Source organism: Oncorhynchus gorbuscha, linkage group LGY, assembly GCF_021184085.1.
Source record: "Oncorhynchus gorbuscha isolate QuinsamMale2020 ecotype Even-year linkage group LGY, OgorEven_v1.0, whole genome shotgun sequence".
In the NCBI taxonomy this organism is placed as follows: domain Eukaryota; kingdom Metazoa; phylum Chordata; class Actinopteri; order Salmoniformes; family Salmonidae; genus Oncorhynchus; species Oncorhynchus gorbuscha.
Genome location: NC_060199.1, coordinates 960,068 through 985,398, shown reverse-complemented (window position 1 = coordinate 985,398; position 25,331 = coordinate 960,068). Strand labels below are relative to the sequence as shown.

At 44.5% G+C, this 25,331-nt stretch overlaps 1 protein-coding gene across 1 annotated transcript; it reads right to left on the bottom strand.

Moving 5' to 3' along the window:
• Positions 1–6,897: 6,897 nt before the first annotated feature.
• Positions 6,898–24,910, bottom strand: LOC124016619 (proteasome subunit beta type-7-like). Its single transcript, XM_046332148.1, has 7 exons — positions 24,882–24,910; positions 23,231–23,350; positions 20,805–20,828; positions 20,558–20,574; positions 17,036–17,055; positions 9,421–9,572; positions 6,898–7,125 (listed from the first exon to the last, which is right to left on the bottom strand). Exons 1-7 carry the CDS (start codon positions 24,908–24,910, stop codon positions 7,014–7,016), a joined length of 474 nt encoding a protein of 157 aa, XP_046188104.1. The 3' UTR covers positions 6,898–7,013.
• Positions 24,911–25,331: the final 421 nt, after the last annotated feature.

Below are 25,331 nucleotides of genomic sequence, written 5' to 3'. Positions count from 1 at the left end.
TGGCCTTCCTGTAACAACGGGTGGTGTAGGTGTCCTGGAGGGCAGGTAGTTTGCCCCCGGTGATGCGTTGTGCAGTCCTCACTACCCTCTGGAGAGCCTTAAGGTTGAGGGCGGAGCAGTTGCCGTACCAGGCGGTGATACAGCCCGCCAGGTTGCTCTCGATTGTGCATCTGTAGAATGAGTGAGTGCTTTTGGTGACAAGCCAAATTTCTTCAGCCTCCTGAGGTTGAATAGGCGCTGCTGCGCCTTCTTCACGACGCTGTCAGTGTGAGTGGACCAATTCAGTTTGTCTGTGATGTGTATGCCAAGGAACTTAAAACTAGCTACCCTCTCCACTACTGTTCCATCGATGTGGATAGGGGGGAGTTCCCTCTGCTGTTTCCTGAAGTCCACAATCATCTCCTTAGTTTTGTTGACGTTGAGTGTGAGGTTATTTTCCTGACACCACACTCCGAGGGCCCTCACCTCCTCCCTGTAGGCCGTCTCGTCGTTGTTGGTAATCAAGCCTACCACTGTTGTGTCGTCCGCAAACTTGATGATTGAGTTGGAGGCGTGCGTGGCCACGCAGTCGTGGGTGAACAGGGAGTACAGGAGAGGGCTCAGAATGCACCCTTGTGGGGCCCCCGTGTTGAGGATCAGCGGGGAGGAGATGTTGTTGCCTACCCTCACCACCTGGGGGCGGCCCGTCAGGAAGTCCAGTACCCAGTTGCACAGGGCGGGGTCGAGGCCCAGGGTCTCGAGCTTGATGACGAGCTTGGAGGGTACTATGGTGTTGAATGCCGAGCTGTAGTCGATGAACAGCATTCTCACATAGGTATTCCTTTTGTCCAGGTGGGTTAGGGCAGTGTGCAGTGTGGTTGAGATTGCATCGTCTGTGGACCTATTTGGGCGGTAAGCAAATTGGAGTGGGTCTAGGGTGTCAGGTAGGGTGGAGGTGATATGGTCCTTGACTAGTCTCTCAAAGCAATTCATGATGACGGAAGTGAGTGCTACGGGGCGGTAGTCGTTTAGCTCAGTTACCTTAGCTTTCTTGGGAACAGGAACAATGGTGGCCCTCTTGAAGCATGTGGGAACAGCAGACTGGTATTGGGATTGATTGAATATGTCCGTAAACACACCGGCCAGCTGGTCTGCGCATGCTCTGAGGGCGCGGCTGGGGATGCCGTCTGGGCCTGCAGCCTTGCGAGGGTTAACATGTTTAAATGTCTTACTCACCTCGGCTGCAGTGAAGGAGAGACCGCATGTTTTCGTTGCAGGCCGTGTCAGGGGCACTGTATTGTCCTCAAAGCGGGCAAAAAAGTTATTTAGTCTGCCTGGGAGCAAGACATCCTGGTCCGTGACTGGGCTGGGTTCCTTCTTGTAGTTCGTGATTGACTGTAGACCCTGCCACATGCCTCTTGTGTCTGAGCCATTGAATTGAGATTCCACTTTGTCTCTGTACTGACGCTTAGCTTGTTTAATAGCCTTGCGGAGGGAATAGCTGCATTGTTTATATTCGGACACGTTACCAGACACCTTGCCCTGATTAAAAGCAGTGGTTCGCGCTTTCAGTTTCATGCGAATGCTGCCATCAATCCACGGTTTCTGGTTTGGGAATGTTTTTATCGTTGCTATGGGAACGACATCTTCGACGCACATTCTAATGAACTCGCACACCGAATCAGCGTATTCGTCAATATTTCCATCTGACGCAATACGAAACATGTCCCAGTCCACGTGATGGAAGCAGTCTTGGAGTGTAGAGTCAGCTTGTTCTGACCAGCGTTGGACAGACCTCAGCGTGGGAGCCTCTTGTTTTAATTTCTGCCTGTAGGCAGGGATCAGCAAAATGGAGTCGTGGTCAGCTTTTCCGAAAGGGGGGCGGGGCAGGGCCTTATATGCGTCGCGGAAGTTAGAGTAACAATGATCCAAGGTTTTACCACCCCTGGTTGCGCAATCGATATGCTGATAAAATTTAGGGAGTCTTGTTTTCAGATTAGCTTTGTTAAAATCCCCAGCTACAATGAATGCAGCCTCCGGATAAATGGTTTCCAGTTTGCAAAGAGTTAAATAAAGTTCGTTCAGAGCCATCGATGTGTCTGCTTGGGGGGATATATATACGGCTGTGATTATAATCGAAGAGAATTCTCTTGGAAGATAATGCGGTCTACATTTGATTGTGAGGAATTCTAAATCAGGTGAACAGAAGGATTTGAGTTCCTGTATGTTTCCTTCATCACACCATGTCCCGTTAGTCATGAGGCATACGCCCCCGCCACTCTTCTTACCAGAGAGATGTATGTTTCTGTCGGCGCGATGCGTGGAGAAACCCGTTGGCTGCACCGCCCTGGATAGCGTCTTCCCAGTAAGCCATGTTTCCGTAAAGCAGAGAACGTTGCAGTCGCTGATGTCCCTCTGGAATGCCACCCTTGCTCGGATTTCATCAACCTTGTTGTTGAGAGACTGGACATTGGCAAGAAGAATGCTGGGAAGTGGTGCGCGATGTGCCCGTCTCCGGAGTCTGACCAGAACACCGCCACGTTTCCCTCTTTTTCGGAGTCGTTTCCTTGGGTCGCTGCATGCAATCCATTCCGTTGTCCTGTTTGTAAGGCAGAACACAGGATCCGCGTCGCGGAAAACATATTCTTGGTCGTACTGATGGTGAGTTGACGCTGATCTTATATTCAGTAGTTCTTCTTGACTGTATGTAATGAAACCTAAGATGACCTGGGGTACTAATGTAAGAAATAACACGTAAAAAAAACAAAAAACTGCATAGTTTCCTAGGAACGCGAAGCGAGGCGGCCATCTCAGTCGGCGCCGGAAGTACTTGAGCCAGTCTCTCCCTCTCTGGTTCTGTTTTCTTTTAACCTCTCGCTTCTAGTGCAGCACCTTTCTCTCCATTCTCTCTTTCTCACGTCCTGCTCTCGATCCTTATCTTGGTTTTTAAAGGCCAGGAATCCAACAGCTTGTGTCGCCACTCAAATCAGAGCTAAGGAAATGTGGTTTTAATGACAGTTTTTTTTCTTCATCACCTCTGATTGGCATTAGAGAGGTCCTTTCTGCAGAAACTGACAACACACGGTACAGACCGACTGAAACGTTCTCGTAGGCACTCACACTCTAGGCACTTCTTACGTCTGACAAAATAAGTTGTTATTCGCCAGCAGCATACCACCCTGCATACCACTGCTGGCTTGCTTCTGAAATTAAGCAGGGTTGGTCCTGGTCAGTCCCTGGATGGGAGACCAGATGCTCCTAGAAGTGGTGTTGGAGGGCCAGTAGGAGGCACTCTTTCCTATGGACTAAAAAATATCCCAATGCCCCAGGACAGTAATTGGGGACACTGCCCTGTGTAGGGTGCTGTCTTTCGGATGGGACGTTAAACGGGTGTCCTGTCTCTCTGTCGGCCATTAAAGATCCCATGGCACTTATTGTAAGATTAGGGGTGTTAAATGTTTACATACACTACATTATTCATCTCATAGGTATATGTATATACTGTACTCTATATCATCTACTGCATCTTTATGTATCACTAGCCACTTTAACTATGCCACTTTGTTTACATACTCATCTCATATGTATATACTGCACTCAATACCATCTACTGTATCTTGCCTATGCCGCTCTGTACCATCACCCATTCATATATCTTTATGTACATATTCTTTATCCCTTTACACTTGTATGTATAAGGTAGTAGTTTTGGAATTGTTAGCTAGATTACTTGTTGGTTATTACTGCATTGTCGGAACTAGAAGCACAAGCATTTCGCTACACTCGCATTAACATCTGCTAACCATGTGTATGTGACAAATAAAATTTGATTTGATTTGAACCCCGGTGTCCTGGCTAAATTCCCAATTGGCCATCACGGTCACCTAATAATCCCCAGTTTACAATTGGCTCATTCATCCCCCTCCTCTCCCCTGTAACTATTCCCCAGGTCGTTGCTGCAAACGAGAATGTGTTCTCAGTCAAGTTACCTGGTAAAATAACGGAAAAATACATCTAGAATGGCCTTACTGAAGAGCTCAGTGACTTTCAATGTAGAACTGTCATAGGATGCCACCTTACCAACAAGTCAGTTCATCAAATTTCTCCCCTGCTAGAGCACAATGCCAAGTGTCGGCTGGAGTGGTGAAAAGTTTGCCACCATTGGACTCTGAAGCCAGGAGAACGCTACCTGCCTAAAAGCATAGTGCCCACTGTAAAGTTTGGTGGATGAGGAATAATGGTCTGGGGCTGTTTTTCATGGTTCAGGCTAGGCCCCTTAGTGAAGATAAATCTTAAGACGATTCTGTGCTTCCAACTTTGTGGCAACCGTTTGGGGAAGGCCCTTTCCTGTTGCAGCATGACAATGCCCCCGTGCACAAAGTGAGGTCCATACAGAAATGGTTTATCAAGATCAGTTGGGAAGAACTTGACTGGCCTGAACAGATCCCTAACCTTAACCCCATCGAACACCTTTGGGATGAATTGGAACGCCGACTGCGAGCCAGGCCTAATCGTCCAACATCAGTTGCCAACTTCACTAATGTTCTTGCGGCTGAATGGAAGCAAGTCCCTGCAGCAATGTTCCAACATCTAGTGGAAAGCCTTCCCAGAAAAGCTGAGGCTGTTATTGCAAAGGGGGGGACCAACTCTATATTATTGCCCGTGATTTTGGAATGAGATGTTCGACATACTTTTGATCATGTTGTGTATATATACAATATAGAAAGTTAAGGCTCATGGCCTGAGCTTTGTAAACATTTTGATTACATTTTTCAATGATGCTTATTTGCAGGTAACTGATTGGGTGATGGATGTTTCATATTGTTTGTTTGTATGTTGTTGCTTGATGCAATGTCATATAGAGCTGGCACAATTACCATATAACTGACGGTTATGGATAAAGACCCGTCATGAAAATGAAATAACCATCAAAACCAGTGACACAAACAGCCGAGTCCATTTCTGCTCTAACATGGACTCTATAACATGATTAAACGTTGTTGCTCCTTGCTGAAACAAGCAAAGTGTGGTAGCAAATGGTTGCCTAGGCAACACCCCCCTCCCTTCAGCAGCAGCACATGAGGTCAGAGGAGAAAATGGCTGCCTAGGCAACACCCCCCTCCCTTCAACAGCAGCACATGAGGTCAGAGGAGAAAATGGCTGCCTAGGCAACACCCCCCTCCCTTCAGCAGCAGCACATGAGGTCAGAGGAGAAAATGGCTGCCTAGGCAACACCCCCCTCCCTTCAGCAGCAGCACATGAGATCTGGGGCAGAGGAGAAAATGGCTGCCTAGGCAACACCCCCTCCCTTCAGCAGCAGCACATGAGGTCAGAGGAGAAAATGGCTGCCTAGGCAACACCCCCTCCCTTCAGCAGCAGCAAATGAGATCTGGGGCAGAGGAGAAAATGGCTGCCTAGGCAACACCCCCTCCCTTCAGCAGCAGCACATGAGATCTGGGGCAGAGGAGAAAATGGCTGCCTAGGCAACACCCCCATCCCTTCAGCAGCAGCAAATGAGATCTGTAGCAGAGGAGAAAATGGCTGCCAAGGCAACACCCCCCCCCCTTCAGCAGCAGCACATGAGATCTGCTTGTTTGCTTGTCAAACGGTTATTAAAGCGACCAGTCATTTTTTTATACATACAGATGAACACAAACATCATCAACACCTGCCCAAACCCACCTGCTCCCATATCATCCAACTCATCGGGTATCTCAATGCACCCTCATATGCCATGTCCTGAAATATGCAGACGGATTAACAGTAAATTTACATTAGCTGACCAATAACATTCATCCAAAAGTATATGGCCGTCACAGCCCTAATGCCATATTGTAATTGCATTTATAGACAATGAAAATGCAGTTGACTGTCTACTTTGATTTTGGGGTTTGATTTTGTTAAAGATGATTTACATGTAGGAAAAGCAAGATAACAGTTAAGCACTATTCTATCAAACCATTTAGAAAATGGATGGAGCGTATTTGAGCTGGTACATCGCATTACCAAAGTACAAAGCATGTTTGAAGATGACCTTAACTTGACACCTAGCAGAATTGTATTATGTTTCTGCCTTGAGAGCATTATGCAATCAGGTAAACATAAAGATGCTAGATAGAGAGGGCAAGTGGCTCACACTAGTTTAGAAGACTGCAAAAAATGCAGTACTAATATGTTAGCAATTCTACCATAGAGACTTGTAAAATATTAGCACTTGCAACTACTGTATTGTCTATTGCGATGATTTTTCACTCAGAAGTATTGTGTGTAGGCAATAACTTTTATGTTGTAGTTGTACTTTCATTTGAGGATTTGACATACATTTTTGTGATTTGTGGAATTTCGTTCCAAATATTTCAGTTTTTGCATTTTGTAGTAGATAAGTGGAAAATGTGTGGGGGCTTCTTACTTACACTAGACCCCATTTAAATTCCTTTCTTACCCGAAGTGTGTTTGTGTCATAAGACAGTGAGTTGGATTTCACAACCTACAATGTAAGCTGTTAAAATAAGGAATTTGAAAGGTGACTTGATTTTCAAGGAATATGGAGGATTGTCCCATATTGACTAGACAGCTGGCAAACAGACTGCAATCGGTCACAATCCTGGAACACCAGACATTTGTTGACCTGTGTTCTTTAGATACTCACCCAAGAGATATCCACCGGACCCACTCAAACATCGTCTGCACCAAAGTGTTTTATGCAGCAGGATCAACTAACTCGCTAGCAGACTACTAAATATTAGGAACTCATATTTCCCCTTTAAAAAATAGATTTCCTAAAACAGTCATTGACTTGTTATTCATATTATCTAACTTTAGCTTCAATAATAATAATAATAAAAGTATTTGTCAAACTGCCAGCTAAGCAATTCAATTTGAGACGGCATGTTCAAACAATTAGGACACATTTAAGACTTAAGAACTCAGACGTTTTATTCTAAACCATGAAAAAACATGCCATTTTCACTGAAGGAAGTAAGGGCGAAGTTGGGGAGGGACAATAGTAATGAGCAGAATGTTACAGTGATGCTTCAAGAGGTATATATAGTCTGTATGGTCTCCTCCACCACCTCCAGATCCAATTTGGTGACAGCCTTCGTCGGGACTCCGGTTGTTCCTCGCTTGTACTTGTAATTACCGGTTCTGATTAGAAAAAGAAAGACATTTGTTTCTAAAATATTATTGATTGAACACAGCAGAGACAGGTCTGAGGAGCTTCCGGGTGCTGGTTCTTGGATGCAAAATGAAATGTTTTTGGTTTTTTTGGATGTTAAACACAAAAATGGCTTCCACAAGTCGCATAACTCTGGAGAATCCATCTTTATTTTTCTCTACTGCGACACAGCCACGGGGATTTGTTGGGTTTACGAAAAAAAACAACCATGCAAATAAGTTGTTCTATGTGAAATTCAACACAAGCAGCTTTAGAGGGAAAGATAAGGCTACACACTTGCTGGGTTAAGTGTGTTAGTAGTCAAACGGAGTACTCAGAGGTGGGTGAGACAACGCTATGGTTAAAGTCTACTGCACTCCACACAGACCCGTGTCTTTATTACTCACTGGTGAGGCAATGCTTCAAGCTCATACGCATGTCTTCAAACAAAAACAGGCCAAAGTGTTGAGTCATTCAACATGTCAAAAGGTCTTGCATTCTTAACAGATTAAAGACCACAAAATTATTACAACTCATTCAGAAACTAGACTAGATTATTCAAAAGATGCACTGCTATGGGGAAAAAAATATTCTCCGTCATGGGTAAATAAAGGTTTGGAAGTGACCCCACTCTCAAAACGTGCAGTGGTTTGGAAGTGACCCCACTCTCAAAACGTGCAGTGGTTTGGAAGTGACCCCACTCTCAAAACGTGCAGTGGTTTGGAAGTGACCCCACTCTCAAAACGTGCAGTGGTTTGGAAGTGACCCCACTCTCAAAACGTGCAGTGGTTTGGAAGTGACCCCACTCTCAAAACGTGCAGTGGTTTGGAAGTGACCCCACTCTCAAAACGTGCAGTGGTTTGGAAGTGACCCCACTCTCAAAACGTGCAGTGGTTTGGAAGTGACCCCACTCTCAAAACGTGCAGTGGTTTGGAAGTGACCCCACTCTCAAAACGTGCAGTGGTTTGGAAGTGACCCCACTCTCAAAACGTGCAGTGGTTTGGAAGTGACCCCACTCTCAAAACGTGCAGTGGTTTGGAAGTGACCCCACTCTCAAAACGTGCAGTGGTTTGGAAGTGACCCCACTCTCAAAACGTGCAGTGGTTTGGAAGTGACCCCACTCTCAAAACGTGCAGTGGTTTGGAAGTGACCCCACTCTCAAAACGTGCAGTGGTTTGGAAGTGACCCCACTCTCAAAACGTGCAGTGGTTTGGAAGTGACCCCACTCTCAAAACGTGCAGTGGTTTGGAAGTGACCCCACTCTCAAAACGTGCAGTGGTTTGGAAGTGACCCCACTCTCAAAACGTGCAGTGGTTTGGAAGTGACCCCACTCTCAAAACGTGCAGTGGTTTGGAAGTGACCCCACTCTCAAAACGTGCAGTGGTTTGGAAGTGACCCCACTCTCAAAACGTGCAGTGGTTTGGAAGTGACCCCACTCTCAAAACGTGCAGTGGTTTGGAAGTGACCCCACTCTCAAAACGTGCAGTGGTTTGGAAGTGACCCCACTCTCAAAACGTGCAGTGGTTTGGAAGTGACCCCACTCTCAAAACGTGCAGTGGTTTGGAAGTGACCCCACTCTCAAAACGTGCAGTGGTTTGGAAGTGACCCCACTCTCAAAACGTGCAGTGGTTTGGAAGTGACCCCACTCTCAAAACGTGCAGTGGTTTGGAAGTGACCGCACTCTCAAACGTGCAGTGGTTTGGAAGTGACCCCACTCTCAAAACGTGCAGTGGTTTGGAAGTGACCCCACTCTCAAAACGTGCAGTGGTTTGGAAGTGACCCCACTCTCAAAACGTGCAGTGTTTTGGAAGTGACCCCACTCTCAAAACGTGCAGTGGTTTGGAAGTGACCCCACTCTCAAAACGTGCAGTGGTTTGGAAGTGACCCCACTCTCAAAACGTGCAGTGGTTTGGAAGTGACCCCACTCTCAAAACGTGCAGTGGTTTGGAAGTGACCCCACTCTCAAAACGTGCAGTGGTTTGGAAGTGACCCCACTCTCAAAACGTGCAGTGGTTTGGAAGTGACTGCACTCAAAACATGCAGTAGTTTGTGCCACTTGCGATTGTGCTTTTATTAGAGGTAATTCTTCAGTACATAATTGTGTTCTACAGATTATTGACTCTGAAAAGTGTGGACCATCGCAGCCACATGTTGGGGACTACCAAGGGAACATCATGGAGACAAGCAATGGGACAGTCTGTGGAGGACCACAGATGTGGAACATTATGGGAACATGTTACGTTATGAGACATTAGGAGGACATTTGGGTGGGTAGTTGGCTTTACCTGACCCCTTTCCTGTTGGCCATGTCATGGAGCCTCAGGTAGTCCACCCTGCCCTTGATGATGACACACAGGTCAATGTTGCTGCCCGAGCCCAGGTCGTTGAAGATGCCGGCCGCGATGGCATCCCGAACCAGCCGCTTGGCATCTTCCTCCTAAGGAGAGAACGTCAACACCATCATTACTGTAACCACGATCACCAATCTCATTGTGTATCGAGTGAATTAATCCAATGCGTATTAAATTACTGCTTCAGATTGAGAGGATAGAGGAGGCCTTAATATAAAGCTTTTACACACATCGTTGTGGATAAAACGGGCTGCTGCTTCTTATGGGAAGAAAACAACAAGTTGAGCAGTAAGTAGCGAGTGGTGAGTCCCACCAATCTACAAATTCCATGGGAAAAGCAAGGGCTCCCTCTGGTAACAGCAGTAGAGCATTCCTGAAGTAGAGATACATACTGATTTACAAAATTCCTCTCAAGGCCCTGTGATAAAAACCATAACTTGACGGATGCATTTAACACAAAGGCTAGCTGAGGAGCCGTGCTCCCAGGTGAGCTCTTCCACAGACTCTCCAAGGTGGATGCCATTGCCATCTCATAGCTCTTTCATGTGCTTCAAAAGTAGGTAGGATTCATATAGCCCCAATAAATGCTGCATCACAATCAATTAAAATTATACACTGTTCAAAAAAATAAAAGGGACCACTAAAATAACACATTCTAGATCTGAATGAATGAAATATTCTTATTAAATACTTTTTTCTTTACATAGTTGAATGTGCTGACAACAAAATCACGCAAAAATTATCAATGAAAATCTAATTTATCAACCCATGGAGGTCTGGATTTGGAGTCACCCTCAAAATGAAAGTGGAAAACCACACTACAGGCTGATCAAACTTTGATGTAATGTCCTTAAAACAAGTCAAAATGAGGCTCAGTAGTGTGTGTGGCCTCCACGTGCCTGTATGACCTCATGGAGTCTGTTTCTTTTTTTCTTTCTCTCTTTTTTTTGGCATTTTCCAATTAAGAACATTCAAAACAAAAGTGAAAAGATATTAGACAACGATAGGACAAAGTGACAGTAACAGACGAACGTAACAAAAATAAATTATAATTATAGTTATATAAACAAACATACAATAATAAAAAATATAAAAAATATTTTTTTTTAAATAACGAGACATTGGATCACCTGCCGTAGGCTACATAATATACATTACGTGTGAAACATTATGTGAGGATTATATATAGATTCAATCAATGAGATGTGGGGGAGATTCTCCATATAGTCAATAAAAGGTTGCCAAATTCTGTAAAATGTCTTTAACTTATTCCTCAAGCAGTAAGTGATTTTCTCCAAAGGGATACAACTATTAACTTCCGATAGCCACATTGCAACTGGCAGGGAGGAATCCAATTTCCATTTCAAGGCAATACATTTCTTGGCAATCGCTAGCAATATTTCTGTTAGCTTTATAGTATGGCTTTGCCTAAGATTGGTGTTAGTAAAGTTACCCAGTAGACATACCTCCGGGTCTAAAGGGAATGCAACTCCGTGAATTGAGGATATGGTATCACATACCCCCTGCCAGAAACCGTGTAGTTTTGAACACTGCCAAGTGGAATGGAGGAATGTTCCTTCATCTGAGCCACATCTAAAACATAGGGAGAAGATATCTGGGTTGAACCTGTGCAGTCTAGATGGGGTGATATAGAGCTGATGGAGGAAATTAAACTGGATCAGTCTGTATCTGGAGTTCAATGTGGATGTAACCCCATCCCTGCATAGGTCACTCCATAGATCCTCATCAAGATCAATACCCAGATCTCCCTCCCATCTAAGTCGGGGTTTATCTAGCCCAGGCAGTGTTAGTCCTGACATAAGAGCATTGTAAACACGGGAAATGGTCTTGAACAGTGGTTGGTCTGCGTGGCAGAGTTGTTCAATAGGTGACATCTTAGGTAGGTTCCATTGTCCCTTGAGAGTCACCCTAATAAAGTTTCGTAGTTGTAGGTGGCTAAAGAAGTCCCTGTTAGGCAAGTGGTATTTCTGATTCAGCTGATCAAAAGACATAAGAACTCCCTCCTCGTAACAATGTTCCAGAAGAGTGATCCCCTTATCAGACCATGGTCTAAAGTTACTATTCTGGAAAAACATAGGGATCAATCTATTGTTCCATAAAGGGGTTTTAGGGGAAAGGAATCCCCCTCGTCCGAACAGCTCATGCAGTTTGCACCATGCCAGGACAGAATGTATGATTAAAGGGTTGTCTGTGATGGTTTTTATAGATTTTCTGTCCCATTTGTAAAACAAATCTGCCCCAGTGTCATCATTTACCTCAAGCTTTTCAATGTTCAACCATGAGGGAGAGGGACCATTGTCAAACCTCTGAGCCAGAAACCTAGACTGTGCAGCCCAGTAGTACATTCTAAAATTGGGGAGGTTTAAGCCCCCTTGACTGTAATCAAGGGTCAGTTTATCCAGGCCAACCCTAGGGGTTTTGCCGTGCCAGATAAACCGTCTAGTCAGCTTGTCGAGAGAGGAAAAAAATGCTGCGGGAACAGGGATAGGGAGAGATTGAAACAGATATAGAAACCTGGGCAGGACATTCATTTTAATTACATTGATTCTACCCAGTAGAGTGAGAGGTAAGTCCATCCATTTACAAAGGTCAACCTCCACCTTTTGCAACAAACTGGCCAGATTGAGTTTATAGAGGTTGTTCAGATTACCATCCACCATTATGCCCAAATATGTGAAGCCCATAGGAGACCATCTAAAAGGAAACTTGTGCTTGATGGCATGATGGTCAAAGACAGACAACGGTAAGATTTCGCTTTTATCAAGATTGACCTTATATCCAGAGAAAGAACTATAAAACTGTAGTAGGATCTGCAAGTGAGAGAGGGAGTGTTCTGGGTTTGTTAGGAATAAGATAAGGTCGTCCGCAAAGAGTGATAATTTATGGGTATGGGGGCCCACCTCAAAGCCATGTATGTCAGGGTACGTTCTAATAGCCTCAGCCAACGGTTCGATGGCGAGGGCAAAGAAGTGGGGGCTAATTCGGCAACCTTGTCTGTTCCCCCTATAGAGAGGGAAAGAGGAGGAAGTAATCCCATTGGTAGCAATCCTAGCTTTAGGACATTTGTAGAGTGATTTTATCAAATTTACAAACACGGTACCTAAAACCGAACTTTTCCAAGATGAGAAAGAGGTATGGCCATTCAACCCTATCAAAGGCCTTTTCAGCGTCGAGGGAGACTGCGACACGGGGTATTTTGTTTTTGTTAGCAAGGTGAATTATATCAAAGAACCTTCTGAGATTATTGGAGGACAATCTATTAATTATGAAGCCAGTCTGATCTGGGTTGACCAACAGGGGAAGACATGACTCCAGTCTCTTAGATAGCATCTTGGTGACCAGTTTACAATCTGTGTTAAGGAGAGAGATTGGTCTATAGGAGGCACACTTTAGCGGGTTTTTCCCTTTCTTGTGGATTACAGTAATCACTGCTTGAGAGAAGGACTCTGGAAAGCAGTTGTCTTCTCTGGCTTTTTTAAGTACCTCCATAAGGTAGGGGACCAACAGCTCCCTAAATTCGTTATAGAACTCTGGAGGGAAGCCATCCTCGCCAGGAGATTTATTAGAAGGTAAGGATTTAATGGCCTCCAACAATTCAGGGACTGAGAAGTGTTCACTCAGGCGCTCGCTGTCTTCCCCTGACAGGCATGGGAGGTTGAGAGAGGAGAGAGGAGAGAAAGGAGTCTATCTCTGATAGATCATCGCTTGATTGGAAAGTGTAGAGGTCTTCATAGTATTTCTTAAAAGTATTATTAATTTCAGTAGGGTCGAAAGATATCTCTTTAGTGAGTTTCTATGGCATTAATTGTCCTCTTACTTTCCTAAGATTTCAGTTGCCATGCCAATACTTTGTGAGCTTTCTCTCCAAGCTCATAATAACTCTGTTTTGATTTAGTGATGGCCCTCTCAGCTTGATATGTGTTCAGAATATTATATTTAAGTTTTTTATTTACCAAAAGCCTGTATAGATCTTTAGTCGGGCCTCTTTGGTAGGTTTTCTCTAGCTCGGAGATTTCAGATTCAAGGGAACTCAGTTCCGCACCGTGTTTTTTCTTCAGCCCTTTAGTATAGGAAATAATCTGTCCCCTCAGGTAGGCCTTCAATGTGTCCCAAAGAATGAAGCTGTCAGGAGCAGAGGGTTTGTTTGTCAAAGTAAAATTTTTATTATTAATTTTTAATTTTTAATTTTTTTATTTAATTTTTTATTGATCTGCTCTTTGATGAATGCACAAAATTCAGGTTGCTTTAGAAGTGTAGAATTTAGTCTCCATCTATATGCTCCATTTACCTTGGTAGGAATGGAGATTGATAATACCAGAGGAGAATGGTCACTAAGCAATCTGGGGAGATACTCGACATCTAACACTCTATGAAACAGTTGTGTCGAAAGTAAAAAGTTATCTATGCGTGTGTGTGTCTTGTGTGGGTGTGAATAAAAAGAGTAGTCCCTATCCTGTGGGTGCAACTGTCTCCAGATGTCTAGTAAATTGAGATCTTTCATGAATGACATGGTGAGCTTGCCGGCTTTGGTAAGAAGTGAGGGTTTATCAGAAGACCTATCAAGAACTGTATCTAAGCAAAAATTAAAATCTCCTCCAACCAGTAGTCATCCTGGTGATGCTTGAGCAACCTGAAGGAAGACATTCTGAATAAACATATGGTCATCGAAGTTAGGAGCATAAATATTCAATAGGGTCCAAGACTCTGAATACATATGCCCCTGCACCAAAACAAACCTGCCAGAGGGATCAGAAATGGTGTTGTTGACGCAGAAGGGGATGTGTCTAATTATCAAAATTGCAGTTCCTCTTGCTTTGGAGTTAAAAGAGGATGCAAAAACTTGTCCTACCCATTCCCTCTTCAATTTATTGTGTTCACTGGCTGTAAGATGTGTTTCTTGTAAAAACACAATGTCAGCCTTTAATTTCTTAAGGTATGTATAGACTCTTTTCCTTTTAATCGGGCTGTTAAGACCTTTTACGTTGAATGTGACATATTTTAGTGGATTAAGCATAGGTTGGGTTTCAAATATGTAACTGAATAGAAATCTATCATATGCAGATAATTAGGAAATGTTTCAACTTTGGTTTGAGCACAAAAGTGACCTGTGTGTCTCTTTAGGAAGGAAACAATAAACATAGAAAAAAGGAAGAAAAAAATAACAAAAATCCCACCCCGATTGTCAGACTAGAACAACAGTCCCAACAATCAAACATGAATACACTTGTAGAGATACGTTGCTGCTCGCTTTCCATCTTGCTCTTACTAGCTAAACCTTGGCGTAAACTAAAACCTGTGAGCTCTCTAAATTGAAAACAAACGTTGTGAATAGATATTTATGGCTGAATATTTACTGCCCACGGTAAGGGCTGCTTGAGTCTCTTGACGAAAGATTAACATAAATGAGGGGGAAAGCAGTGGGCCTAAACCCACTTATTGCTTCGCTCAGTTGGTAGAGCATGGCGCTTGTAACGCCAGGGTAGTGGGTTCGATCCCCGGGACCACCCATACGTAGAATGTATGCACACATGACTGTAAGTCGCTTTGGATAAAAGCGTCTGCTAAATGGCATATATATATATATATATATATATATAGATATGGACTAAACCAAAATATACTCTCCTGTAAATGTAATAGAACTCACCCCAGGAAGATACGGTTAGTTGAAAATGTACAAATCAATTAAAGTGACCGGGAGATACCAGCAGTTCAATCCGGATAAGAGAAAACAAACGAACTGCATTTTATCCCCCAGAGAGACCGTCCTGGCTCAGACTCGAACCCACTACCCTGGCGTTACAAGCGCCATGCTCTACCAACTGAGCTACAGAAGGACCTCAGACGTTGCTCAGTTCTTTGAGAAAAGTGTGCACTTCTCCCGGTGTGTTGAAGAGATGGCTTCGGCCTTTGTACTGAACTTTCATCCGCGCAGGGTGGTTGAGGTAGCCGGTGATGTTCTTCTCCTTCAGTGCTTTGGCGGCAGGTCTGAACTGCTTGCGGCGTCTGGCGAGGTCCGCGCTCATATCCGGGAAAAGGCTGACCCTCTTCCCATCGATGGCGATGTCCTCTTTGGCTCTTGCGAGTTGCAGTATCTTCTCTCGGTCTTGGAAACGGAGGAACCTGATCAGGACGGCTCGTGGGGGCTCATCTGGCCGGGGTTTCGGCGCTGATGTTCTGTGGGCTCGTTCGATTTCCAGCGGCTTGGTGAAGTTGGTTATGCCTAGGACCTCCGGGATCCATTGAGTGAAGAAACGGACCGGGTCACGGCCCTCGCTGTCCTCTTTCAATCCCACCACACGGATATTACTACGTCTACTCTGGTTCTCCATCTGATCTACTTTGTTTTTGAGGTAGGCATTGTCCTTTTGCAGTTGTGTCAAGACCTGGTCATGTCTAGCGATGGTATCTTCAACTGTGCTAATGCGCAGCTCTGCCTCAGTCGTTCTCAAAAGGAGATCATTCATGGAGGATTTCAGGTCGTCAATGGAAGAATGGAGTTCAGCCGATTTCTTATCGATTTTCAGAGAAAGACCTCTGTTACCATCCTGAATTTCCCGGAGGAGAGTAGCCAGCATGTCGGCAGGCTCGCAAGAGGCTGCTGAGAGCAACAGTCTGAAACTGTCGTCTGAGTTATGAGGGCTAATGCTAATCTTGCTAGCTGTAGCGTTATCGTTATCTTGGGAATCAACAACGTTTTGGTCGTCCTTCTTGCCTCTCGGTCGGAGGTCCATGGCTCTTTGGGAAGGTAAGTACTTGACAATTTATCAGCCGATGTTAGAATATTGTTTCAACGTTGTTATTTAGGTAAAAATAGAATAACTTTGAAGTGCTCGGTTTGTCAACGTCTGCTCAGCTCCGCGGCATCACGTGTCTCATGGAGTCTGTTTCTGACCGTATGAGCAGACACATGCACATTTGTGGCCTGCTGGAGGTCATTTTGCAGGGCTCTGGCAGTGCTCCTCCTTGCACAAAGGTGGAGGTAGCGGTCCTGCTGCTGGGTTGTTGCCCTCCTACGAGTGCACCTAAATAGTTAATTTTTTTCTTTTACATTGGGAACACCAGTGCCATTCCTGATTATTATTAGTATGTTTTTGTTGTTGCTGTACATGTGCTAAGTTGTTTTAGATTTTAAAAAAGGTAGCAGAGAAAACAGTCTATAACTTGTGTGACTGGTCTCTGACAATTGTATGGGCTTTCCGCTGACACTGTCTATTATATAGGTCCTGGATGGCAGGAAGCTTGACCCCAGTGATGTAATGGGCCATACGCACTACCCTCTGTAGCACCTTACGGTCAGATCCTGAGCAGTTGCCATACCAGGCGGTGATGCAACTGGTCAGGATGCTCTCAATTGTGCTGCTATTTGAGGATCTGGGGACCCATGACACATATTTTCAGTCTGCTGAGGGGGAATCACGTCACCCCGCTCCTCCGCTCTCTCCACTGGCTTCCAGTTGAAGCTCGCATCCGCTACAAGACCATGGTGCTTGCCTACGGAGCTGTGAGGGGAACGGCACCTCAGTACCTCCAGGCTCTGATCAGGCCCTACACCCAAACAAGGGCACTGCGTTCATCCACCTTTGGCCTGCTCGCCTCACTACCACTGAGGAAGTACAGCTCACGCTCAGCCCAGTCAAAACTGTTCAGCTGCTCTGGCCCCCCCAATGGTGGAACAAACTCCCTCACGACGCCAGGACAGCGGAGTCAATCACCACCTTCCGGAGACACCTGAAACCCCACCTCTTTAAGGAATACCTAGGATATGATAAGTAATCCCTCTCACCCCCCCCCCCCTTTAAGATTTAGATGCACTATTGTAAAGTGACTGTTCCACTGGATGTCATAAGGTGAATGCACCAATTTGTAAGTCGCTCTGGATAAGAGCGTCTGCTAAATGACTTAAATGTAAATGTAAATGAATAGGTTTTGTTGTGCCCTCTTCACGACTGTCTTGGTATGTTTGGACCATAATAGTTTGTTGGTGATGTGGATACCAAGGAACTTGAAACTCTCAAACCGCTCCACTACAGCCCCGTTGATGTTAATGGGGGCCCTTTTCCGGGCCGCCTTTTCATGTAGTCCATGATCAGCTCCTTTGTCTTGCTCACATTGGGGCGGCAGGTAGCCTAGTGGTTAGAGCGTTGGACTAGTAACCGAAAGGTTGCAAGATCAAATCCCTGAGCTGACAAGGTAAGAATCTGTCGTTCTGCACATGAACAAGGCAGTTAACCCACTGTTCTTATGCCGTCAATTGAAAATAAGAATTTGTTCTTAACTGACTTGCCTAGTAAAAAAGGTAAAATAAAAAACATTGAGGGAGAGGTTGTTGTCCTGGCACCACACTGCCAGTTCTCTGACCTCCTCCCTATAGGTCATCTCATCGTTGTCGGCGATCAGGCATTTGTGTCGTCTGCAAACTTAAAGATGGTGTTGGAGCAGTGTTTGCACATGCAGTCGTGGGTGAAAAGGGAATACAGGAGGGGACTTGGTACACAGCCCTGAGGGGCCCGAGTGTTGAGGATCAAGGTGGCGGACGTGTTAACTATCCTTACCACCTGGTGGCAGCCCGTCAGGAAGTCCAAGATCCTGTTGCAGAGGGAGGTGTTAAGTTCCAGAGTCCTTAGCTTAGTGATGAGCGTCGTGGGCACTATGATATTGAACACTGAGCTGTATTCAATGAACAGAATCACATAGGTGTTCCTTTTGTCCAGGTGGGAAAGGGCAGTGTGGAGTGAGATTCCGTCATCTGTGGATCTGTTGGGGCTGGAGTGGGTCTAGGATGTCCGGGAGGATAGTGTGGATGTGAGCTATGACCAGCCTTTCAAAGCACTTCATGGCCACCGACGTGAGTGCCACGGGGCTTTGCTTGGAGGCTTCCGCTGATCAAACACTAGTGTATTGTACTGTCCACAAGGAGGACACCATAGCTACTCTCCTGCACTTACATAATGTACATTTCCAAGGATGTTTAATATACACTGAACAAAAATATAAACGCAACATGGAAAGTTTTGGTCCCATGTTTCATGAGCTGAAATAAAAGATCCCAGAAATATTCCATATGGACAAAACAATAATTTATTTCAAATCTTATGCACATATTTGTTTACATTTCTAATTTGAGAAATGCTCAATAACAGGGATGTAAGCAAATTTGTGCATAAGATTTGAAAGAAATACATTTTTTGTCCGTATGGAATATTTCTGGGATTTGCCACACCTGTCATCAGGTGGATGGATTATCAGGAAGCTGATTAAACAGCATGATACTTACACAGGTGCACCTTGTGCTGGGGACAATAAAAGGCCACTAAAATGTGCAGTTTTGCACAGATGTCTCAGGTTGAGGGCGCGTACAACTGGCATGCTGACTGCAGGAATGTCCACCAGAGCTGTTGCCAGAGAATTGAATGTTCATTTCTCTTCTATAAGTCAGCTCCAACGTTGTTTTAGAGAATTTGACAGATTGTCCAACCGGCCTCGTATAGAGTCTTGTGGGCGAGCGGTTTGCCGATGTCAACGTTGTGAACAGTGCCCCATGGTGGGGTTATGGTATGGGCAGGCATAAGCTACAGACAAACAATTTGATTTTATCAATGGCAATTTGAATGCAGAGATACTATGATGAGGTCCATTGTCATCCATTGTCGTACCATTCATCCGCCACCATTATCATGTTTCAGCATGATAATGCACAGCCCCATGTCGCAAGGATCTGTACACAATTCCTGGAAGCTAAAAATGTCCCAGTTCTTCCATGGCCTGCCTACTCACATGACATGTCACCCAAAGAGCATGTTTGGGATGCTCTGGGCCGACGTGTACAACAGCGTGTTCCATTTCCCGCCAATATCCAGCAACTTCGCACAGCCATTAGAGGAGTGGGACAACATTCCACAATCAACAGCCTGATCAACTCTAGGCGAAGGAGATGTGTTGCATTGCATGAGGCAAATGGTGGTCATAAAAGATACTGACTGATTCACGCTCTTTATTTTTATAAAGGTGTCTGTGACCAACAGATGCATATCTAAACTCCCAGTCATGTGAAATCCATTGGTTAGGGTCTTATGAATTTCCTTATATTAACTGTAACACAGTAAAATCTTTAAAGGCTGATTCGGTGAGTGAGTTTATAAGGACTATTAAAACCTCCCCTAACCAGAAACCGTGGATAGATGGCGGCATTCATGCAAAACTGAAAGAGCGAACCAATGCATTTAACCATGGAAATATTACTGGGAATATGGCTCAATACAAACTGTAGTTATTCCCTCCGCAAGGCAATCTAACATGCGAAATGTCAGTATAGGGACAAAGCGGAGTCGCAATTCAACTGCTCAGACACGAGACGCATGTGGCAGACAAGCACAGACTACAAAAAGAAAATCAGCCACGTCACGGAAACCGACATCTTGCTTCCAGACAAACTAAACACCTTCTTTGCCCGCTTTGAAGATACAGTGCCACTGACGCGGCCCACTACCAAGGACTGCGGGCTTTCCTTCTCATTGGCTGACGTGAGTAAGGCATTTAAAATGTGTCAACGCTCGCAAGGCTGCCGGCCAAGACAGCATCCATAGCTGCGTCCTCAGAGCCGCGTCATCTCCCTATCCCAGTCTGCTGTCCCCACGTGCTTGAAGAAGAACATAATTGTTCCTGTAGCCAAGAAGGCAAAGGTAACTGAACTAAATGACTAATCGCCCTGAAGCACTCACTTCTGTCATTAAGTGCTTTGAGAAACTATTCAAGGATCATATCACCCCCACCTTCCCAATCACCCTAGACCCACTTAAATTTGCATACCTGCCCCAATAGATCCACAGACGATGCAATCGCCATCACACTGCCCAATCCCATCTGGACAAGTGGAATACCTATGTTAGAATGCTGTTCTTTGACTACAGCTCAGCATTCAAACCATACTATCCTCCAAGCTCATCATTAAGCTTGAGGCCCTGGGTCTCAACCCCACCCTGTGCGATTGGGTTCTGGCCTTCCCGACTGGCCACCCCCAGGTGGTGAAGGTAGGAAACAACATATCCACTTCGCTGATCCTCAACACTGGGGCCCCAAAAGGGTGCATGCTCAGCCCCCTCTCCTGTACTCCCAGTTCACCCATGACTGCGTGGCCACGCACACCTCAATCATCAAGTTTACAGACCACACAACAGTAGAAGCCTTGATTACCAACGACAACAGCCTTCAGGGAGGTGAGGGCACTTGGTGTGTGGAGTCAGAAAAACAACCTCACCCAACGTCAACAAAACAAAAAACAAAACACCCGATGTCACACGATCATCAATGACAACCACCCACTTGGCATTCAGGCTAAAGAATTCAACTTTGGTTTCACCAGACCAGAGAATCTCGGTCGTGCTGTCATGTCCCTTTTCCCTTCCGGCTAGCAGATGGTCGGACAATTCCATCGACCTCATGGCTTGGTTTTTTCTCTGACATGCACTGTCAACTGTGGGACCTTATATAGTCAGCTGTGTGTATTCCCAAATCATGTCCAACAAATTTCATTAAAACACAGGTGGACTCAAAATCAAGTTGTAGAAACATCTCAAGGATGATCAACAAAACAGGATGCACCTGAGCTCAATTTCAAGTCTCATAGCAAAGGGTCTGAATACTTATGTAAATAACATGTCCGTTATTGTTTATGAATTAGCATAAACAGGCCTTTAGTTTTTTGCAAAGTCATTATGGGGTATTTTGTGTAGATTGATGAATTATATATTCGTTTATCCATTTTAGAACTAGGCTGTAACGTAACAAAATGTGGAAAAAGGGAAGGGGTCTGTACCCTAAGTCGGTGCTTTTTCCCATAGTACTTTCTAAGAATTTGAGTAGTTACATACAATACATGTTGACAGAATGGCTGTGAGAGAGACTGTTGCTGTGCTCCCAGGTAAGGCCCTTGCTTCTGGTAGCACCGAAGGCAGCAGTATTTAGTAAGGCACCTTGAAGATTCCACCATCGAGGCTCACGTCACTGCATGCAGTGGCCTGAGAGGGAGATGACAAATGCATCATGTACCTCTCATCACCAAAGCCATGTTTGAATTTTTCATCAACAGTACATGCTACCTATTTGTTAGTGTCATCGATAAATCAAAATTCACTTATATTCAGTTCATAGGCATTGAATAATACCTCCAGGATCCTGTTGTGAAACGACAGCTGTGCAAGGTATTAGGTAACAGCTTTATTCCAGGACCATATTCACAAAGTGTCTTAAGTATAGGAATAGCAATCTTGGACCAGCTTCCCTTTGGCAATGTAATCATATTCATTGTGATCGTAAACGGCAAAACTGATCCACAATCAGTACTGCTACTCTGAGATGCTTTGTGAATACGGCCCCTGGTCTGTCTGCGGCACTCTGCTTTCTCCCTCTCCACCTGAATTGCCAGATGAATAAGAATTAGCCAGTCAGTAATTTAGCTAAGTAATGAAACACTCAGGTAAATGTGCACAAGCCTAAACCAGCCAAATTATATTAAAACACACAGCCTATCTGCAGTAAAATCAGGAGGGCATTTAGATATATTGCCAATTCAACAATAGACAGGGGAACGAAGTAGTTTGAGAAAGTTTAATAGTCAGTAACAAGTCTTTAAAATATAGCTAGTTATTTTCTATAAACCCAGCTACAGTCCACTTAGCTAGTTAAGGTGAACTCAACTCAAGACTGATGGTGGCTATTAAAGTTAGCTAGCTTTCCCCCAGCAGATTCAATCTAGCGAACAAGTTAATCTTAATGGTATTTTCTCAACTCCATCAATTAGATGGATAGCTAGCAAACATATTTGCTTTCCCTCGCATCTCAAAGCTGCCTGATAGAGCTGGCCAGTTGATAGTAAAGTAGAGTGAATGATAGTCAGCTAGCTGTAATGCCAATGTCTAGCCAGGAAGGAGTTAATTTAATTTAGACTTACCGGTGAACAACAGTGTGCCCTTCCTCCACTGGCAGTCTTATCGACAGCTTGCTGAACATGGAGGTTTGAACAATTTTTTCCCATTCATCGCTTGATATATTCAACTTTTGCCATAGTCAGTTGGCAAGCATGCTAAAACGTCCCCTTTGCCAGTCAAAATATTTAAGAACTAACTGTTGCAGTGGCATAAACAACAGGGATTGAATGGACACTGCCAAGATTTGAAATAGCTGTGTTGAAAACATCCTCAATCACATGTTTACTAGTTGGCGCGTGTCCACACATCATAAACAAGGGTGAAATAGCAGAAAGAAGGGAATTGGCAGAGTGTTTCCTTTTGCGAGGGAGGAGACATCGCTTCTTCCTTCACACAACGGAAATCACAATTTCACAACACATCCCCCCCAGAAGTTACACGGGAAGTGACGTACGACGCAATAATTTTACTTCTGGGTAACAGAGATTAGGGGTAAGGTGACAAGGCAACAGGATAGATAGATAATATGCAGTAGCAGCAGCATATGTGGCAAACACTGTCAAAAGACTTCAATGGAGATAGTCCAGGTACCTGAGGTCTGAAGCACCTCCTTCAAACAAAGTGATAATCCGAGAGAGAGCAAGAGTGCAGATGTAGAGTGCGAGAAGAGAGATACAAAGTGATGTGGGAAAAAGGAGAGAGAAAGAGGGTAGGAGATGGAGAGCAACAGATTACAAGAAAAATAGTTGGAACGAAATGAGAGCAAGAGCGGTAACAGTAAGTATTAGCTCGCAGACTCTCCCATGGTGACGTAGGGCAGCTTGTCGGTGGAGCCGTGGGGGTAGATGCTGTAGAGGTGGGGACCATTGCAGTCCATTCCACCCAGAACCAGGGCAGCACCGATGTGGCCTTGGTATCTGAGGACGCAAACAGGGGCGTCAATTGGGTATGGCAGTCGCTTTACCCTAGCTCAACACCAACAATTTAAAATAAGCTACTAAAATATTTCCAATCCTGAATAAAAGGAAAGTGCAGTTTAGATACCTAGGAGCAGGAGGGAAGGCAGTTTGTATGGCTGGCTGGTTTTATGGAGAGCAGAGGCCTATATATATTAACAACAAGATGCTCATATCTCCGCCTTTACAATAGGAGTGGTTGTCCCAAAGGCAGATGACAAGCATAGGTCCAAAATAAGCCCATAGAAAAACATTGGGCTTATTTTGGACAGATTTTTGGCGAGGGTGAAAGCACTTGCATCGCCTCTTCCTCTCTGTGGAGTGTGCATCTCTGTGGAGTGTGCATCTCTGTGGAGTGTGTATCGACGCAGCTGCAGGGACCAGCAGGACATTTAATCAACATATTGCAGAAGAGTAGTAGTAAATGGCTTTGGCTGTGTAACTGCTGTTTGACCTGGCATGAAACTAAACTAGAGTTTGAATTCCGGCGCTGAGCTAGTGCATAGCAGGAAGCTAATTCTTGTATAACCTAATGTTAAGTCCCCTGTTGACTGGGGTGAATAAAGCTACAGCAATAGGATTATCAGCTGGTTTTATTTTTTTCCCCAAATAGCATTAAATTGTGTAGAAATGCAATAAATGAGCTTCAATTGTGTTATTTTTTTTGCCATACCCTTGATTTAGCTGAAATGAGGCCCCTGGATGCAACGTCAATGAACTACTCCTTTTATTCCATTGCAGCTTGGGCACTGTTGACTACTTCCCAAATTCAGTTTTTCCAGGTTTCCGCTCCCAAAAAAAATCACTTTTAAAAGAAAAACACCCAAATTGGATGTTCTAAGTCCACAACAAGGCTTAAACCACATCAGAAGAGCACTTTTGAGGTCTGGCAAAAATCTAAGAAAAGTACATTCTTGCTGTAGTTACCCTTTAAATGTAAGTGCCACCAACCAGGGACTGTTGTTTTGTTAGTATTGTTTCTGTACCACTCATGTGATTGCATACTTTGGAAATAATCATATTCTGCCAGGTAGCTATAGGCTACTTTGTAGTTAACATTTAATTGAGAAGGTTTTGGGGAAAGCTTTTACATCTCTACCAGAAGTTGGTTATCAATAGCATCTTTGCCAATGCCTACAACAGTGTAGACCAGTGGTCACCAACCTTTTCTTAGTCAAGATCACGGCGTTCAAATGCAAGCAGAGATCTACCAGAGATCTACCGCTCATATCGACACACTTCTTTTCTACTCATTCGTTACAGCTGCAATGCTGGTTGTAGCACGAGTAGAAGTAGGAAGAAGGCGCATTTTATGGCTTATAAAAGTGTTGAATAAAAAGTGTTGACAGTGCCGAGTAAGAAATTAAACATGAACACACTCAAAAACAGCAGCTCTCTGCTTTATTCATTGACTCTCACTCTAGTCGTGGTTTTAAACGTTTTGACATCTCATTGTATCAGCTTTGCTTTAGCCTTCTTTTATGCCTGCTACGTTGCGTCAGACACGGTCATCTGAGCCATCCATTTCGCCAGCGGTAGGCATATAGTGCACTTGATTTCCTCTCAGGGCCTGTCGGTAAGGCAAAGTTTGTACCTACAGACACATGAAATGGTTAAAAATGGTAACACTTTGCCTACCTGGAACGCAGTGCAGCTGAATCCAGTGCACCAACCACCAACAGCGCGAGATGAATAAAAAATGTATAGGAACGCAAGGCTTTATCCTTGGGTTTTTACAGAAATGTTTGGCGATTGACTAGGAATGCCTGATCTCCAGTTGATCGACCACTGCTGTTGACATACGCGCATACCGCACACACCAAACAGGGTCATTCCTGTGTCGTTTCAGAACGTCGCAGAAAAATATGAATCACTGATGCATTTTGTTCATTTCTTACAATTATCTAGGGCAAATCAACTAGGCAAACTAATACGTAAAAAA